Genomic DNA, 19,750 nt, shown 5'->3' on the forward strand with positions numbered 1-19,750 from the left:
AAGGGCTATTTCTAAATATTGGGAGCTACTAAGAATAAGTGAAAGACATTTTTGTTAATCTGAGACTTCTTGGAAGAGATTAGGAAATCTTTAAAACCTAAATGTATTTGTAACTAGTAAAAATGAAAGCCATTATTAACTATTCGGTTATTATTACAAAATAATGGAAGTATTAATTAAAGAACTAATCATGTCATTAACACCAAAAAGTCTGTTTCATCAACCATTTACCTCGCTCAACTATAAAATTTGCAAGATTTACGCGGCTATATCTTTCGCGAACCTGTTAAACACTGCAGACAAAAAACAATCAAAGTAGCGAATTATGCTTATGCTTTTTACATACCGCTACAGGATAATTATGTACCTAGAAGCTTTAAGAACTGTTAACTTCCCTTGAGCATGCAGTGATGACTTATTGTCGTTAAAAAAGCTTTCAAATCTGACAAAACCTTGAAACTCAAAATGAGTTAAATTATTTTGTAATTGATAATTTGATAATTTACAATTACATATATCACATTACAATACAATACATTTTATTTCCTATCCCACCCCTCCCCATCTCCTCCCCGCATCTCCCTACGCTGCCTTGTCGCCACCACCTCCCTCATCCATTCTCTTCCCTCTGCCCCAGCACCTGCTTCCAGCCGATCACCTCCTCTCTTAGCTCGTCACACTCCCTCAGTAGGTGCTCCAACGACTCCCACTCCCCCCCACATAACCTACAACCCCTCTCATCATCTCTCATCCAATACCTATTCGCTCTCTCCTCATTGCCGCATCTGAATCTTGCCACCATCCTCTTCCCCTCCTCATCCCCCTCCACCGACAGGTACTTCGGCAATCCCTCCGTTATTATTTCCTCGTACTTAGGGTTGTACCTGCTCTCCCTTATCTGCCCCCTTCTTTCTTGCCTCTGTACATCTCTATCCCTGCTCTCCAGCTCTTTCCACATCTCAATCCCTTCCCTCCTTCTATCATCTACCGCTTTCACTGAGTACCCCACCCTTCTGAAATATTCCTCCCTCCCTCGTTGCCCGTAACCCCCTTTCCCTGCCTTAATCTCTTTCCAGCACTCCCCCAAAATTTTAAACTATATCCCTTCCAAATAATCTCTCTCCCCACCCCCAGACCTGCCCCATCACCTTATTCGCCTTCTTGGCCATTGCCCTCACATGCGCGCCTTCCTTGTTGTCCTCTCTAAATCTGTACCCCAAATATGTGTACTCCCTCACCTCCTCTATCTCCTTCCCTTCCCACCTCCAATCTTCGCTCTTCCTTCTACCCCCTTTACAGAACTTCATAACCTTTGTCTTTCCTACATTCACCTCCAGAGCCTTCCCCCTAAAGTAATTCTCCAAACTCCGCATCATCGCCTTCATCTCCTTCGCCTCTCTCGCCACTACCACCAAATCGTCCGCGTAAGCCAGTGAATGCACCTTCCTCCTCCCTACAACCACACCTCCCATCTGCCCACCGGTCAATCTGTCTTCCATGTCTGCGGTATACAAGGCAAACAGAGCGGGACTAAGTGGACATCCCTGCCTCAAACCCCTCGTTGTCCAGAACCTATCCGTTAACTCGTCCCCCACCTTTACCCTAGCTATCGTCTCTGCGTATATCTCCCTCACCCTGTTTATTGTCCCACCAGTAATCCCTCTCCTCCTCATCTCCTCCCATAACTTCCCTCTATTCACCTTATCAAACGCTGCCTTTAGATCTATGAATAGGGCGTAAAGCTTCCCTCCCTTCCCTTCCAGCTCTTTATCCACCAAGTGCTTCAATATGTACACGTTATCTATCGCGCCCCTTCCCTTTCTAAATCCTGCCTGTCCGTCCGGTAAGATCCCTTTCTCTTCCATCTCTTCCTCCAACCTCTGCAGCAGCGCCTTCGCATATATCTTGTACGCCGAGTCCATTAAGCTAATTCCCCTATAACTTTCCACTACTCCCTTCACTCCCTTCTTGTACAAGGGGCTTATTATCGCCGTCCTCCATCCAATCGGAAACCCTTCCCCTTTCCAAACTTTGTTCAGCGCTTCCAACAACTTTCCCCTCACTTCTCCCGTTGCCTCCAGCCATGCCTCATTCTGGACACCGTCCTCCCCTGGAGCCTTCCCCCTTTTTAGTCCCCCCAACGCCGCCTCCATTTGTTCCCCGGCCATCTCCTCTCCTCTCCGTCCCCCTGTATCTACCTCCTCTACCCGCCTCTCCTCTTCCCCCTCCAGCAGACCCTTGAAGTAATCTCTCCACTCCGTCATTTGTATTTCACTGGTAATTTCCTCTCGTACCTTCCTTATTATGTTTATATATTTCCAAACTTCACCCTCTTGTCTCACCCTTCTAATCTCTTCCGCCTCCCTCTCCCTCAATTCTTTCTTTTTTCTTTTGCATATCTCTTTATATCCCCTCAATGCTTCCCTATATTCTTCCACCCCCGCCAACTCTCTCCGCCACTGTCTCAACTTCCTTCTCGCCTCTCTCTTCGCCCCCATGCACTCACCATCCCACCATTCGTTCCTGCCTAGCTTTGCACTGCCCCCTCGTACGTACTCTTTCTTCGATATCGCTTCCCCCACCACCCGCGCCAGCTCGTCCACCCCCCTAGACATCTCCACTCTCCGTCGCCACCCTTCCAACTTTTCCCTAAAGTGTTCTATCCCTCTTTCCGACCAGTCAGCCCTTATACTTTTTCTTTCCCGATTCAAACTCCCTCTCCCCCACGCGCCCCTTAGTACCAATTCCACCCTGAAGCTTTCCACCCTATCCCACATCTCTTGGTCCACCACCACGTAATCAATTACCGACGCCCCCCTTGCCCCTGTATATGTGTACTCCCCTTCTTCTCCCTCCTCCTTATTGCCGTTCAGTATCACCCATCCGTTCTTCTCCACCCACTGCAACAATTCCCTTCCTTCCCCATTCTGCACCTTATCCTTCGACCCTCGCCCCCTCTCCTCTCCCCATAACCCCAGCCTTCCTCCCCCTTCCCCCACTCTCGCGTTGAAGTCTCCTCCCATTATTAAATACCCCTCCTTCCCTTCTCCCACCATCCCTTCCCATTGATTCTTTGTCTCCTTCATAGATCTGCTGTACACCGTGACTATTTGCACCTTTTCCCTTCCCAGCCTGATCTCCCTCTTCACCATGTTGAACATAGTTTAGACACCTAGTTTAGTACTATCACTAGAACTAACACAAGACCTAGAACTAGAATCATTCGGGTTTAGCCGTCTTGAGAGACGTGCGGCTAAACCCGAATGTTTCTAGTTCTAGGTTTTGTGTTAGTTCTAGTTTAGTACTATCATTAGAACTAACACAAGACCTAGAACTAGAATCATTCGGGTTTAGCCGTCTTGAGACGTGGGGCTAAATCCAAATGTTTCTAGTTCTAGGTCTTGTGTTAGTACTAGTGATAGTGCTAGTATAAAACTAAAACTAGTACTATTAGTACTATCGCTAGAACTAACACAAGACCTAGAACTAGAATCATTCGGGTTTAGCCGTCTTGAGAGACGTGCGGCTAAACCCGAATGATTCTAGTTCTCGGTCTAGTGTTAGTTCTAGTTTAGTACTATCACTAGAACTAACACAAGACCTAGAACTAGAATCATTCGGGTTTAGCCGCCTTGAGAGACGTGCGGCTAAATCCGAATGTTTCTAGTTCTAGGTCTTGTGTTAGTACTAGTGATAGCGCTAGTGTAAAACTAGTAAGTAAAACTAACTAACTAACTGTTAGTTCTAGTTTTACACTAGCGCTATCACTAGTACTAACACAAGACCTAGAACTACAATCATACTTTCTAGTTCTAGGGGTAGTTTTAGTTCTAGTTTTAGTTCAATATAAATATGCAACATAGTGATATTTTATGTGGAACAAAGTAAGTAGGTACACTCTGGTTTTTATAAAAATATATCTTTGTATATTGCATCTTAAGTGAAATTCACTGTATAATTTAATTAAAATGTTGTTATCTACGTAATCTTCCCTTAAAGCTATTTGATCTTTTCTTTCTTTAAAAAATCCTAAATCAAAATTTTTCATTCCCTAATTTTCTTCGATTCCAATAATATTTTATTCTTATCAGCTAAAATCTTTAGTTGTTTTGTTAACACTTGAGGAGTTTGATTTATAACAAATATATTTAACATTGTGACCTTTTATTAACTTGGCATTAACATGGATTAAGAAGAAACCAACGTTATCAGTGTTGTAAATTGCGTAGATTTCAACGGATTAAAAGAATTTGGGTTTATCAGTAACCTAAAACAAAATATTTGCTTAAAAATTATTTTTGATCATACCCCAAGATGCCTTCGTTCGGTTTATCGTTTGGCGAAAGTCCTGAAGAACAAAAAGAGGATAAACCTAAAGAAACATTTTTAGAAATTATCCACGATATTTCTACGCATTTAACAACTCTTCAACATGTTTTAGCTATAGGTGTATCTGCTTACGTTATTTATTTATGTTTTCCCGGTCCATTAAGTTTAATTGCATGGCACGTTTTCTTATATACAATTGGGGTAAGTTAATTATGAATTAATTATTTATTATTTTAAAATGAGTCTTTTTTTAGTGGATTTTTTTAGTAACCGAAGGAATTTTATTTTCAAGGAGCGAAAACATATTCTCTAGCAGACTGACTCAAAAATGGCGCAATATAGTCCATTGGGCTATAATGGTAATTGCGACAGCTTTTATAATAGCCGGATTTGTGGTTATTTATGAACATACAAAAGCCGAGGGAAAAAATCATTTCGATACGGAACACGCTCTACCAGGAGCTGTTGCCACTTTTTCGGCTTACATTGTTTTCGTTTTGGGAGTCCCGTCATTTTTTTGCAATAAAGAGGGAGCTTTGAATCCGATCATAAAAATTTGCCATGTAGTTCTGGGTTTAGTAGCCGTTTTAAGTGGATTAGTTGCGGCCGCCACAGGTTTTCATACAGCTTGGTTTAGAGAAAGATCAAATGCAAACATGATGAAAATTTGTACCGTTACTGTGTCTGGGGTTTGCTTAACTGTTATTAAAAAACCGATTTTAAATACTGTTATTAAAATTGTCAAATTGGTTAGATCAAATTAAGATTTGTATTTATAACAAAAAATATTAAAATAATTTATGTGCTTTATTTAATGTCTATCCTAAAATTATATATATTTTGAAAACATCCTAATAACTTTTCAAAAACTCTTTGTGATCCAAAAGTTCAAAGCACGTACGAGTTCTTAACGTGATTTCAAAAATAAATTATATTGTTTAAAATAAAATATTATTCCAACAACTAATATTGTAATGATAAAGAATTAAATCAAAAATAAGGAATTTAAAAAAATCATATCTCATGAACGAATTGAGATATAATGATGAAATAAGGATCATTTTATAGCAAATTTAATAAAGATTTGATGTGCCATAAATAATTATTAATTTCCCACAACTTTAGTTGTTATGATTTTTTAAACACAATTATGCATTTTTGGTAGTTTTAGATTTTAAGAAATTTAAAATAACGTATCTCAAAAACGAATTGAGATATAACGATGAAATAAGGATCATTTTAAAGCAAATTTAATAAAGATTTAATGTGCATTAAATAATTATTAATGTTCCATAAATCACGTTGTTATATTTTTTTAAACTCAACCCTGCATTTATGTTTGTGGAAATTTAAAAACATCGTATCTCAAGAACAAATCGAGATATAACGATGAAATAAGGATAATTTTAAAGCAAATTTAATAAAGATTTGATGTGCCATAAATAATTATTAATTTCCCACAACTTTAGTTGTTATGATTTTTTAAACTCAACTATGCATTTTTGGTAGTTTTAGATTTTAAGAAATTTAAAATAACTTATCTCAAAAACGAATTGAGATATAACGATGAAATAAGGATCATTTTAAAGCAAATTTAATAAAGATTTAATGTGCATTAAATAATTATTAATGTTCCATAAATCACGTTGTTATATTTTTTTAAACTCAACTCTGCATTTATGGTTGTGGAAATTTAAAAACATCGTATCTCAAGAACGAATTGAGATATAACGATGAAATAAGGATCATTTTAAAGCAAATTTAATAAAGATTTGATGTGCCATAAATAATTATTAATTTCCCACAACTTTAGTTGTTATGATTTTTTAAACTCAACTATGCATTTTTGGTAGTTTTAGATTTTAAGAAATTTAAAATAACGTATCTCAAAAACGAATTGAGATACAACGATGAAATAAGGATCATTTTAAAGCAAATTTAATAAAGATTTAATGTGCAATAAATAATTATTAATGTTCCATAAATCACGTTGTTATATTTTTTTAAACTCAACTCTGCATTTATGGTTGTGGAAATTTAAAAACATCGTATCTCAAGAACGAATTGAGATATAACGATGAAATAAGCATCATTTTAAAGTAAATTTAATAAAGATTTGATGTGCCATAAATAATTATTAATTTCCCACAACTTTAGTTGTTATGATTTTTTAAACTCAACGCTGCTTTTTTGGTTGCCTCAAATTTTAAGACATTTAAAAAAATCGTATCTCGAGAACGAATTGAGATATAGCGATGAAACCAAGATCATTTTAAAGCAAATTTAGTACAGATTTAATGTGCAATCAATAATTATTAATGTTCCATATACCGCGTTATTATAATTTTTTAAACTCAACTCTGCATTTTTGGTTGCCTTAAATTTTAAGAAATTTAAAAAAATCGTATCTCAAGAACGAATTGAGATATAGCGATGAAACTAAGATCATTTTAAAGCAAATTTAATAAAGATTTGATGTGCCATAAATAATTATTAATTTCCCACAACTTTAGTTGTTATGATTTTTTAAACACAACTATGCATTTTTGGTGGTTTTAGATTTTAAGAAATTTAAAATAACGTATCTCAAAAACGAATTGAGATATAACGATGAAATAAGGATCATTTTAAAGCAAATTTAATAAAGATTTAATGTGCAATAAATAATTATTAATGTTCCATAAATCACGTTGTTATATTTTTTTAAACTCAACTCTGCATTTATGTTTGTGGAAATTTAAAAACATCGTATCTCAAGAACAAATCGAGATATAACGATGAAATAAGGATAATTTTAAAGCAAATTTAATAAAGATTTGATGTGCCATAAATAATTATTAATTTACCACAACTTTAGTTGTTATAATTTTTTAAACTCAACTATGCATTTTTGGTAGTTTTAGATTTTAAGAAATTTAAAATAACGTATCTCAAAAACGAATTGAGATATAACGATGAAATAAGGATCATTTTAAAGCAAATTTAATAAAGATTTAATGTGCAATAAATAATTATTAATGTTCCATAAATCACGTTGTTATATTTTTTCAAACTCAACTCTGCATTTATGGTTGTGGAAATTTAAAAACATCGTATCTCAAGAACGAATTGAGATATAACGATGAAATAAGCATCATTTTAAAGTAAATTTAATAAAGATTTGATGTGCCATAAATAATTATTAATTTCCCACAACTTTAGTTGTTATGATTTTTTAAACTCAACTATGCATTTTTGGTAGTTTTAGATTTTAAGAAATTTAAAATAACGTATCTCAAAAACGAATTGAGATATAACGATGAAATAAGGATCATTTTAAAGCAAATTTAATAAAGATTTAATGTGCAATAAATAATTATTAATGTTCCATAAATCACGTTGTTATATTTTTTCAAACTCAACTCTGCATTTATGGTTGTGGAAATTTAAAAACATCGTATCTCAAGAACGAATTGAGATATAACGATGAAATAAGCATCATTTTAAAGTAAATTTAATAAAGATTTGATGTGCCATAAATAATTATTAATTTCCCACAACTTTAGTTGTTATGATTTTTTAAACTCAACGCTGCTTTTTTGGTTGCCTCAAATTTTAAGACATTTAAAAAAATCGTATCTCGAGAACGAATTGAGATATAGCGATGAAACCAAGATCATTTTAAAGCAAATTTAGTACAGATTTAATGTGCAATCAATAATTATTAATGTTCCATATACCGCGTTATTATAATTTTTTAAACTCAACTCTGCATTTTTGGTTGCCTTAAATTTTAAGAAATTTAAAAAAATCGTATCTCAAGAACGAATTGAGATATAGCGATGAAACTAAGATCATTTTAAAGCAAATTTAGTACAGATTTAATGTGCCATAAATAATTATTATTGTTCAATAAACCAAATTGTTATAATTTTTTAAATTCAACTATGTTTTAGTCATCAAAATAAATTGTTTTATTTAAGAAAAATTATTATTCCATCAAAAAATCTTGTAATGATAAAGAATTAAATTAAAAATATAAATACACTTGATTCGAATTATCTCCTGCACGTATTAGACAACAATCAAGATAATACTATTAATAATGACGATTTAAAAACGGAATTGGTAAACATAATCAAGACCAATGTTTACATTAACCTATCGTTATGTTCTAAGATTATCTAGTATACGTGAATAAATGTAAGTAATAAAAGTAAAAAATCGTTAAACGAAACATTGATTGATGATTGGTTAGCAAGATTTTTATCGATACTTTGATACGTTTCTTTATAAATAAATTCACACCACCATGAATTTCAGATTTTCAAAAACTCCTCAAATATTAGTCTAAAAATGAATTCTAAAGTTCAAAATATTAAGAAAGGTGATAGTTTCTTCGTGGATTTATTAGAACACATAACAACAGTTTCTCATGTACTTTTATTATCTGTTACAATTTTTGTGATTTACCTTTGTGCTCAACAAGAATCATTTAATTTAACAACATGGCACGTTTTTCTTTATATTCTCGGGGTGAGTAAAAGTTATTAATATATTAACCATAATTATATTAATATACCTTTGTAGTGGGCATTTATAAGTACGGAAGGAATGATGATTATAGCTAAAGAAAATATTTTCGGAAAACATTTAGTGGCAAAGTGGAGACAACATGTTCATTGGTTAATATTTATTGTAGCCTGTGGGTTAACAATCGGAGGATTTGCAACGATAGTGTACAGTAAGCAGGGAAGAAAACATTTTACAAGCGAGCATGGTAAAACAGGATTTGCTTCATTGATTTTAACGGGGATCGCTTGTATCAATGGAATGCCTACATTGTTTACAACGCAATTGCGGCGTTTCGTATCCCCTAATATTCTGAAAGTGTTTCATGCTTTGGTAGGATTGGGAGCCGTTGCTGTTGGTTTAGGGGCAACTATAACTGGCTATAAAATTGGTTGGTTTACCAGAAAAGTTTCTAGTATGCAAGCCGATTTATGTATATGGATTACAATCGTTTGTACTATTTGGGGATGTCTTAAACCATTGCTAAATATATTCGTTCGAAGTAAAAATATTGTTAAATCTTGTACTAGTTAAGGGAATAATAAAGAAATATCATAATCACCTCTTTTCTTTACTTAAGAAACTTAAAAACATCGTATTTCAAGAACCAATTGAGATATAACGATGAAATAAAGATCACTTTAAAGCAAATTTAATAAAGATTTGATGTGCCATAAATAATTATTAATTTCCCACAACTTTAGTTGTTGTGATTTTTTAAACTCAACTATGCATTTCTGGTAGTTTTAATTTTTAGGAAATTTCAAATATCGTATCTCAAGAACGAATTGAAATATAACGATGAAATAAGGATCATTTTAAAGCAAATTTAATAAAGATTTAATGTGCAATAAATAATTATTAATGTTCCATAAATCACGTTGTTATATTTTTTTAAATTCAACTATGCATTTATGGTTGTAGAAATTTAAAATTATCGTATCTCAAGAACGAATCGAGATATAACGCTGAAATAAGGAGCATTTTAAAGCAAATTTAATAAAGATTTGATGTGCCATAAATAATTATTAATTTCCCACAACTTTAGTTGTTGTGATTTTTTAAACTCAACTATGCATTTTTGGTAGTTTTAATTTTTAGGAAATTTTAAATATCGTATCTCAAGAACGAATTGAGATATAACGATGAAATAAGGATCATTTTAAAGCAAATTTAATAAAGATTTAATGTGCAATAAATAATTATTAATGTTCCATAAATCACGTTGTTATGTTTTTTTAAACTCAACTCTGCATTTATGGTTGTGGAAATTTAAAAACATCGTATCCCAAGAACCAATTGAGATATAACGATGAAATAAGGATCATTTTAAAGTAAATTTAATAAAGATTTGATGTGCCATAAATAATTATTAATTTCCCACAACTTTAGTTGTTGTGATTTTTTAAACTCAACTATGCATTTTTGGTAGTTTTAGATTTTAAGAAATTTAAAATATTGTATCTCAAGAACGAATTGAGATATAACGATGAAATATGGATCACTTTAAAGCAAATTTAATAAAGATTTAATGTGCAATAAATAATTATTAATGTCCCATAAATCACGTTATTAAAATTTTTCAAACTCAACTCTGCATTTATGGTTGTGGAAATTTAAAAACATCGTATCTCAAGAACAAATCGAGATATAACGATGAAATAAGGATCATTTTAAAGCAAATTTAATAAAGATTTGATATGCCATAAATAATTATTAATTTCCCACAACTTTAGTTGTTATGATTTTTTAAACTCAACTATGCATTTTTGGTAGTTTTAATTTTTAGGAAATTTCAAATATCGTATCTCAAGAACGAATTGAGATATAACGATGAAATATGGACCATTTTAAAGCAAATTTAATGAAGATATAATGTGCAATAAATAATTATTAATGTTCCATAAATTACGTTATTAAATTTTTTCAAACTCAACTCTGCATGTATGGTTGTGGAAATTTAAAAACCTCGTATCTCAAGAATGAATTGAGATATAACGATGAAATAAGAATCACTTTAAAGCAAATTTAATAAAGATTTGATGTGCCATAAATAATTATTAATTTCCCACAACTTTAGTTGTTGTGGTTTTTTAAACTCAACTATGCATTTTTAGTAGTTTTAATTTTTAGGAAATTTCAAATATCGTATCTCAAGACGAATTGAGATATAACGATGAAATATGGACCATTTTAAAGCAAATTTAATGAAGGTATAATGTGCAATAAATAATTATTAATGTTCCATAAATTACGTTATTAAATTTTTTCAAACTCAACTCTGCATGTATGGTTGTGGAAATTTAAAAACCTCGTATCTCAAAAATGAATTGAGATATAACGATGAAATAAGAATCACTTTAAAGCAAATTTAATAAAGATTTGATGTGCCATAAATAATTATTAATTTCCCACAACTTTAGTTGTTGCGATTTTTTAAACTCAACTATGCATTTTTGGTAGTTTTAATTTTTAGGAAATTTCAAATATCGTATCTCAAGAAAGAGTTGAGATATAACGATGAAATAAGGATCATTTTAAAGCAAATTTAATAAAGATTTAATGAGCAATAAATAATTATTAATGTTCCATAAATCACGTTGTTATATTTTTTTAAACTCAATTCTGCATGTATGGTTATGAAAATTTAAAAACATCGTATCTCAAGAACGAATTGAGATATAACGCTGAAATAAGGATCATTTTAAAGTAAATTTAATAAAGATTTGATGTGCCATAAATAATTATTAATTTCCCACAACTTTAGTTGTTATGATTTTTTAAACTTAACTCTGCATTTTTGGTAGTTTTAATTTTAGGAAATTTAAAATATCGTATCTCAAGAACGAATTGAGATATAACGATGAAATATGGATCATTTTAAAGCAAATTTAATGAAGATTTAATGTGCATTAAATAATTATTAATGTTCCATAAATCACGTTGTTATATTTTTTTAAACTCAACCCTGCATTTATGGTTGTGGAAATTTAAAAACATCGTATCTCAAGAACCAATTGAGATATAACGATGAAATAAGAATCACTTTAAAGCAAATTTAATAAAGATTTGATGTGCCATAAATAATTATTAATTTCCCACAACTTTAATTGTTATAATTTTTTAAAGTCAACTCTACATTTATGGTTGTGGAAATTTAAAAACATCGTATTTCAAGAACCAATTGAGATATAACGATGAAATAAGGATCATTTTAAAGTAAATTTAATAAAGATTTGATGCGCCATAAATAATTATTAATTTCCCACAACTTTAGTTGTTATGATTTTTTAAACTCAACTATGCATTTTTGGTAGTTTTAGATTTTAAGAAATTTAAAATATCGTATCTCAAGAACGAATTGAGATAGAACGATGAAATACGGATCATTTTAAAGCAAATTTAATAAAGATTTAATGCGCAATAAATAATTATTAATGTTCCATAAATCACGTTGTTATATTTTTTTAAACTCAACTCTGCATTTATGGTTGTGGAAATTTAAAAACATCGTATCTCAAGAACGAATTGAGATATAACGATGAAATAAGAATCACTTTAAAGCAAATTTAATAAAGATTTGATGTGCCATAAATAATTATTAATTTCCCACAACTTTAGTTGTTATAATTTTTTAAAGTCAACTCTACATTTATGGTTGTGGAAATTTAAAAACATCGTATCTCAAGAACCAATTGAGATATAACGATGAAATAAGGATCATTTTAAAGTAAATTTAATAAAGATTTGATGGGCCATAAATAATTATTAATTTCCCACAACTTTAGTTGTTATGATTTTTTAAACTCAACTATGCATTTTTGGTAGTTTTAGATTTTAAGAAATTTAAAATATCGTATCTCAAGAACGAATTGAGATAGAACGATGAAATATGGATCATTTTAAAGCAAATTTAATAAAGATTTAATGCGCAATAAATAATTATTAATGTTCCATAAATCACGTTGTTATATTTTTTTAAACTCAACTCTGCATTTATGGTTGTGGAAATTTAAAAACATCGTATCTCAAGAACGAATTGAGATATAACGATGAAATAAGAATCACTTTAAAGCAAATTTAATAAAGATTTGATGTGCCATAAATAATTATTAATTTCCCACAACTTTAGTTGTTATAATTTTTTAAAGTCAACTCTACATTTATGGTTGTGGAAATTTAAAAACATCGTATCTCAAGAACCAATTGAGATATAACGATGAAATAAGGATCATTTTAAAGTAAATTTAATAAAGATTTGATGGGCCATAAATAATTATTAATTTCCCACAACTTTAGTTGTTGTGATTTTTTAAACTCAACTATGCATTTTTGGTAGTTTTAATTTTTAGGAAATTTCAAATATCGTATCTCAAGAACGAATTGAGATATAACGATGAAATAAGGATCATTTTAAAGCAAATTTAATAAAGATTTAATGTGCAATAAATAATTATTAATGTTCCATAAATCACGTTGTTATAATTTTTTAAAGTCAACTCTGCATTTATGGTTGTGGAAATTTAAAAACATCGTATCTCAAGAACGAATCGAGATATAACGATGAAATAAGGATCACTTTAAAGCAAATTTAATAAAGATTTGATGGGTTATTACAATATTACAACTTTAGTTGCTATGATTTTTAAGAAACTTACAAAAATCATATCTCAGGAACGAATTAAGATATGTTGGCATATATACATTAATAAATAATTATTAAATCATTAACAAGTATCATATACATCATTTTTATAATTTATACATACAGGAACAACCGGAAGGAACAGAAAATTGTTCTAAATCTAAATGCTCTCCTTCGTTTAGAACAACTAAACGAATCAAGATATATTGCGTTTCACAGATACTACTCATTCCAATTGGGTAATATTCATTACCATAACATTCTTTACCATGTTCTCTAAAAAAATTTAAAAACAACAATTAAATATAAATAGATATATAAAAGATATATATACCGACAAGCTTCATATGTAACCATTTGACGATAACCAGGAATATTCACAATTAACTTTTCCTTAAAATCAACGGTAAATCCTCTTCGTGGAAATATGGTAATAGTTTCAGTTGAACACATGTTGTATTTTTGGTCGTTAATGTTGTTCAAACTCCTAGATGATCGCTTTATCCGTGGTTGAATTTTCACATAAATTATTAATACATACGTCGTTTAGAGAGGTGTGTGGAATTATAGCCGAGTTAACATTCTAAAATAAATTCGAAATTAAATATAATTTAAAATTTGACTGAAAAAAATATATTTACCGTTGATAATTGGATGGCATAATAAATCATTGTAAACTTATTCATAATGTTTAAATCTAAAGTTCAATACAAGGACAAGTTAAAACTGGTCAGAGGAAGGTTGGGGTTTATATATATATATATAGTCAAATCACTTAGCTCTTAGAATTTATCTTTAAAATAAAGAATTTCTTCTTGGTTGAAAAATGCAACGAATGCGTCACTGGTTAAACTCTCTACGTCATTCAGGTAACACCTTAATGTTTTATTTTCCAGGTCAATTAAACGTATTAAGCTTTCTATAAAGCTTAGTGTAAAAAGATTTGAGTCATACTTTGTATAAAGTTCTAAATTTTATTTCATTAATTTTACAAAAATTTTAAAACAATTTTTTAAATTATGAATTAACCAAGTACATACAAGAACAACCAGAGGGTATCGAAAACTGTTCCAATCCCAAAGTATTATCGTCATTAACCACAACTAATCTCACTATAATAAATTGAGTTTCGCAAAAACTTGAAACTCCGAGAGGTACATAATCTTTTCCTACATAACATTCGGCACCATCACTACAAATTAATAATATTTATGTTTTTAAGTTTAAATAAAAAAGATATAACTTACTGGCATGCTTCAAAAGTTACCATTTGGTGATAACCTGGAACGTTGACGATCTTTTTCTCTTGAGAATTAAGAGTTAATCCTTTCTTAGGAAACATTGTAATTCGTTTGGTTGCGCACATATTCCCCTTGGATTTGTCACCGAATCGACTTTCAATGGTGATGGTAACGTTTGGTTTATCAACAACATTCCCAAAAAGTGGCAGAAATTTTTGATATTTCTCGTTCGAAACGATTTCTTTTAGTTGTTGTTCGTTGTAACCCTCGGAAGTTTCACAAAGATGATAAGTTTTGCAGTCACTCTTTTCTTGACCATTAACAATCTATTTTTAATTTCATTTATTATTCATAAAAATATTTATTAAAAAATACTTACACTTAGTAAATGAATTAAGTTGATAATAAACATAAAAATAACCGATTTAAACATGTTTAAAAGATAATTATTTTTTGTTTTCAACAAGAAAAGAAAGATAACGTAATGCGCAAGATGAACGTTAACAACTAAGTGATTAAATGGTTTTGTCTGCGTTTATATTTATACTGAGTCGATTACGATGTTATTTAATCAAGGGATTTGTCCTAACCGCGTCAACTTCCTATGAAATGACCCAGTCTTTTTTATGTTTACAGAAATTTTCCCGACATAGCATCAGAAAATAAACCAAATAATGTGTGCGTAGATGTAAGTACTTACGCGTACGACTTAAATGACAGGAAGAATTCGTGACTAACGTAACTTTACGAACGTTTCTTTTGAAACTTCTCAACGTCATCCTCAACAAACACTATTTATAAATGAATTTTTTAAATTTTGTTGTAAGAAAGAATAAAATTAAATTTATTAAATTATTTATTCAAACTCAACGAAATAGTGATGACTCAATAATTTTTTTTTGTAATTCTAGGAATTTCTTTGCATCAACACACTTAATATTCAAACATGTTACAACCCGTTTTTAATTTACCACAACAAAATAAATAAGTTACTTTTTATTTTGACATTTTTTTGGCAAATAAAACTTTTCGAATCCAATCTTTTTTGTGGTGTTATCGAAAGAGGCGAATTCTACGATTTTAAAAATCATTTTGCAATGTGGTTCCCTAAAAATGTCGGTTTTAAAGAGACCGTTAATTAATTTAATAACGATTTTACTTACAAACATCTTCCATATTCGAAATATTGCTTAAATTGTTTAGTGTGGATGATTCCAACAACTTTTCCATCAATATTTTTAGCAAATTTTGGGTATGAACCAATTTTGTATAAAGTGCAATCAATATTTCTTTTTCTTCTAACAAATTTTAAGTTTGAATCTTCATAATTTGAATCGAAAAATCCATAATATTTAGTGTTATTTGCTAAAGCTTCACGAATTTTTTCATTGGGGTAATTTTCGGTTTTGTTGCAAAACCCAAAAAAACAATCTTCAGATGTCGCAACAATTTTAATAATCTAAAACATCCTTTTTTTTCTTACTAAAAATAACATGTTAATTATATTTACCAAACACAGGAAAATGAAACCAACATTATTTCCCATTTTATTATTTTTTTGCTTGATTAACACCACTACACATAATTTTACAGGATTTCCTGTTAATAGGGAAAAATTATGATATAAAAACCATACTTTTATCGCATTATTAATATAAATAAAACGATCGCGAATAAAATTATTTAAAAACTGAATTAAAATAAACTTTTCGCCTCCACTTTTATACAAACAAAATCTGACTTTCTTAGAATAGAGATAATTTTTTAAAGGATGTTACAACCACAAATATTTCATAATAATCTTGTATCTTAATACACTCTGTATTTTAACTGAATGGGAAAAACCTAACACGTTAAGAACATTAAATTAACGATGCTAAATGTATTAATGGGACTTCCCCGTTTTTGATGACACTCATTAATTGAAAAAAAAATAAATTATATATCTTCTTTGTACTTAACTTTAAAATTTTATTTTTATTATTGTAGTTATGCAACCCAAATTGCACAACTTTTATACAAGCCTATTTTACAGGTTTTATACAACATATTTACATAATATATATTACACTACAAAATAATTCATTTTATGTTATAAAATAGTTGTGATATTAATCATATCTTCATTGTATTAAACTTTAAAATTTTATTTTTAATATCGTAATTATGCAACCCAAATTGCACAACTTTTATACAAGCCTATTATACAGGTTTTATACAACATATTTACATAATATATATTACACTACAAAATAATTTATTTTATGTTATAAAATAGTTGTGATATTAATCATATCTTCTTTGTATTAAACTTTGAAATTTTATTTTTAATATCGTAATTATGCAACCCAAATTGCACAACTTTTATACAAGCCTATTATACAGGTTTTATACAACATATTTTCATAATATATATTACACTACAAAATAATTCATTTTATGTTATAAAATAGTTGTGATATTAATCATATCTTCTTTGTATTAAACTTTGAAATTTTATTTTTAATATCGTAATTATGCAACCCAAATTGCGCAACTTATATACAAGCCTATTATACAGGTTTTATACAACATATTTACATAATATATATTACACTACAAAATAATTCATTTTATGTTATAAAATAGTTGTGATATTAATCATATTTTCTTTGTATTAAACTTTGAAATTTTATTTTTAATATCGTAATTATGCAACTCAAATTGCGCAACTTATATACAAGCCTATTATACAGGCTTTACACAACATATTTAATAAAAACAAAATACATAATATATATTACATTACAAAATATAAAATAGTTGTGATGTTGATCATATCTTCTTTGTACTAAACTTTAAAATTTTATTTTTAATATAGTAGTTAGGCAACCCAAATTGCACAACTTTTATACAAGCCTATTATCCCGGCTTTATACAACATATTTGTTAAATACTAAATATATAGAATTAAAATACATATATTACACAACAAAATAACATATTCTATGTTATAAAATAGTTGTGATATTAATCATATCTCCTTTATACTAAACTTTAAAATTTTATTTTTATTATTGTAGTTATGCAGCCCAAATTGCACAACTTTTATACAGGCCTATTATACAGGTTTTATACAACATATTTACATAATATATATTACATTACAAAATAATTCATTTTATGTTATAAAATAGTTGTAATATTAATCATATCTTCTTTATATTAAACTTTAAAATTTTATTTTTAATATCGTAATTATGCAACCCAAATTGCACAACTTTTATACAAGCCTATTATACAGGCTTTATACAACATATTTAATAAAAACAAAATACATAATATATATTACATTACAAAATATAAAATAGTTGTGATGTTAATCATATCTTCTTTATATTAAATTTTAAAATTTTATTTTTAATATAGTAGTTAGGCAACCCAAATTGCACAACTTTTATTAACCGGCTTTATACAACATATTTGTTAAATACTAAATATATAGAATTAAAATACATATATTACACAATAAAATAGCATATTCTATGTTATAAAATAGTTGTGATGTTAATCATAAAAATTATCAGTTTATTATACAAATTATGCAACCAATCTTACATTTATGAAGGAAAAAATTATGATTGATTTTGAATTATTGGTGAGATCTTTTGTCACAAATACACCCAGATGGAATTGCGAAATAATCTTGCCCCAACGTTCCACTTGAGGATAAAGTAATCAATCGGACCTTAATATATTGTTGGTTACACCTCGTTGTAAGCCCAATAGGAAGAAATTCCTTTTCAATACATTGCTTTTTATTATCACTAAGTAACAAAAAAAACAATAATTATTTAATAAGAAACACCTTAAATATAACTTACATGCATGTTTCGACAATAATTCCTTGGCGATGTTTTTGAACGTTAATTATCACTTTCATGTTGTTTTGAATATCTTTTCCGATTCTTGGATACATCGTCACTTGACGTACTTCACATAAATTATTCCAAATCAACCCAAATTTAAAAGGATTGGGTGGTTTGTAGGGTTCAAAAAGTTGATCGTTGAAGTTTTCCAAAAACTTTATGTTTTTCTTTTGCTTCAACAATTTAGTAATTGCCTTCAGAGGGTAATTGGTTTCATTACAGAGATGTAACATACAATTTTCTTGTTTTATCTCTCGAGTGTAACGCTTTAAAGAGTGTAAATCTTCGTTAAAAGAGAACATCTCCGTATAAATCTAAAAGTTGCAGATTTTAATTGGTTATAATTAGTTGTTTTTGGTCTTACCGTTGTAATAAAAGTTAATGAGAAAATGAGAATTAAGTGGTTATTCATTGTGAGACGGTGAAAATCACTGAATTTTTTTTTTTGGGTGAGTTAATATAGTTGTTAAAATTTTTGCGGTTTTAACCACTTCCTGTTAAATATTGGAGTTTCTTTTTGAAATTTTCTTTTGAATTAACAATAATATTTGTATATTATACCCGTCATTTAGATAAATAGAATTTTAAATACGATAAGTAACTTCTCAAATAAAATTTGCATTGGTAGCTCAAGAACTTTCTCTTGATGTTGGATATGGAAGAATTAAAAGGGTTATAAATCAGCATGAAAAGAAAAGTCGATAAACGATGTGGATCCTCCGTGTTTGAAAACATACACGAAGAGGTTACGGATTTTCTTTTCTCTTCTCTTCTGTTTAAGGTCGATGGTGTTGGTGAAATTTTCACGATCAAGGTTGGCATTTACACGTGAAGATCTTTGAATTAATGGGAAATTGTAAATATCGTGATGCGTCTTAAGATTGTATCAGATTTCATTTAATTTAATCTTTTTTGAGAACACAAAAATATTTAAAAATTAAGGTTTATATAATACAAGCTTAAAAAGGACTTTATGTAACATGTAATTAATATCGCTTTAGACACATGTTATGGTAAATTTTCTTTGGAACAAGAAGTGCACATCAAAAAGAAAATTTGTTACACTTATTGTTAAT

General features: G+C 29.7%; 3 protein-coding genes and 1 long non-coding RNA gene across 4 annotated transcripts; 1 reads left to right on the forward strand and 3 right to left on the reverse strand.

Annotated features, from left to right (window-relative positions):
• Positions 1-3,961: 3,961 nt before the first annotated feature.
• On the forward strand, positions 3,962-9,430 carry LOC111421990 (uncharacterized). Its single transcript, XM_071199374.1, has 4 exons — positions 3,962-4,530; positions 4,584-5,057; positions 8,617-8,844; positions 8,899-9,430. The coding sequence occupies exons 1-4, from the start codon at positions 4,315-4,317 to the stop codon at positions 9,412-9,414; spliced, it is 1,434 nt and encodes a 477-aa protein (XP_071055475.1). The 5' UTR covers positions 3,962-4,314; the 3' UTR covers positions 9,415-9,430.
• A 4,137-nt stretch (positions 9,431-13,567) lies between these two features.
• LOC111421993 (uncharacterized) lies at positions 13,568-14,028 on the reverse strand. The gene is made up of 2 exons (XR_011641600.1): positions 13,860-14,028; positions 13,568-13,801 (listed from the first exon to the last, which is right to left on the reverse strand). It is a non-coding gene; the product is annotated as an uncharacterized lncRNA (long non-coding RNA).
• Positions 14,029-14,479: 451 nt separating this feature from the next.
• On the reverse strand, positions 14,480-15,532 carry LOC111421992 (protein spaetzle-like). Its single transcript, XM_023055186.2, has 3 exons — positions 15,146-15,532; positions 14,773-15,092; positions 14,480-14,717 (listed from the first exon to the last, which is right to left on the reverse strand). Exons 1-3 carry the CDS (start codon positions 15,197-15,199, stop codon positions 14,543-14,545), a joined length of 549 nt encoding a protein of 182 aa, XP_022910954.1. The 5' UTR covers positions 15,200-15,532; the 3' UTR covers positions 14,480-14,542.
• Positions 15,533-18,247: 2,715 nt separating this feature from the next.
• Positions 18,248-19,122, reverse strand: LOC111421996 (uncharacterized). Its single transcript, XM_023055189.2, has 3 exons — positions 19,039-19,122; positions 18,630-18,988; positions 18,248-18,572 (listed from the first exon to the last, which is right to left on the reverse strand). Exons 1-3 carry the CDS (start codon positions 19,084-19,086, stop codon positions 18,398-18,400), a joined length of 582 nt encoding a protein of 193 aa, XP_022910957.2. The 5' UTR covers positions 19,087-19,122; the 3' UTR covers positions 18,248-18,397.
• Positions 19,123-19,750: the final 628 nt, after the last annotated feature.

Source organism: Onthophagus taurus, chromosome 10 (assembly GCF_036711975.1).
Source record: "Onthophagus taurus isolate NC chromosome 10, IU_Otau_3.0, whole genome shotgun sequence".
In the NCBI taxonomy this organism is placed as follows: Eukaryota; Metazoa; Arthropoda; class Insecta; order Coleoptera; family Scarabaeidae; genus Onthophagus; species Onthophagus taurus.

Excerpts from the sequence above, each read along its gene's own strand:
- LOC111421990 (XM_071199374.1), top strand. The coding sequence starts at position 4,315 with ATGCCTTCGTTCGGTTTATCGTTTGGCGAAAGTCCTGAAGAACAAAAA. Across the intron at positions 4,531-4,583 it reads TTTTCTTATATACAATTGGG|TGGATTTTTTTAGTAACCGA; the intron begins GTAAGTTAATTA and ends GTCTTTTTTTAG. Across the intron at positions 5,058-8,616 it reads AAAAACCGATTTTAAATACT|CACCATGAATTTCAGATTTT; the intron begins GTTATTAAAATT and ends ATAAATTCACAC.
- LOC111421992 (XM_023055186.2), bottom strand. The coding sequence starts at position 15,199 with ATGTTTAAATCGGTTATTTTTATGTTTATTATCAACTTAATTCATTTA. Across the intron at positions 15,093-15,145 it reads ACTTAATTCATTTACTAAGT|ATTGTTAATGGTCAAGAAAA; the intron begins GTAAGTATTTTT and ends AATTAAAAATAG. Across the intron at positions 14,718-14,772 it reads GTAACTTTTGAAGCATGCCA|TGATGGTGCCGAATGTTATG; the intron begins GTAAGTTATATC and ends ATTAATTTGTAG.
- LOC111421996 (XM_023055189.2), bottom strand. The coding sequence starts at position 19,086 with ATGAATAACCACTTAATTCTCATTTTCTCATTAACTTTTATTACAACG. Across the intron at positions 18,989-19,038 it reads CATTAACTTTTATTACAACG|ATTTATACGGAGATGTTCTC; the intron begins GTAAGACCAAAA and ends TGCAACTTTTAG. Across the intron at positions 18,573-18,629 it reads ATTATTGTCGAAACATGCAT|TGATAATAAAAAGCAATGTA; the intron begins GTAAGTTATATT and ends TTTGTTACTTAG.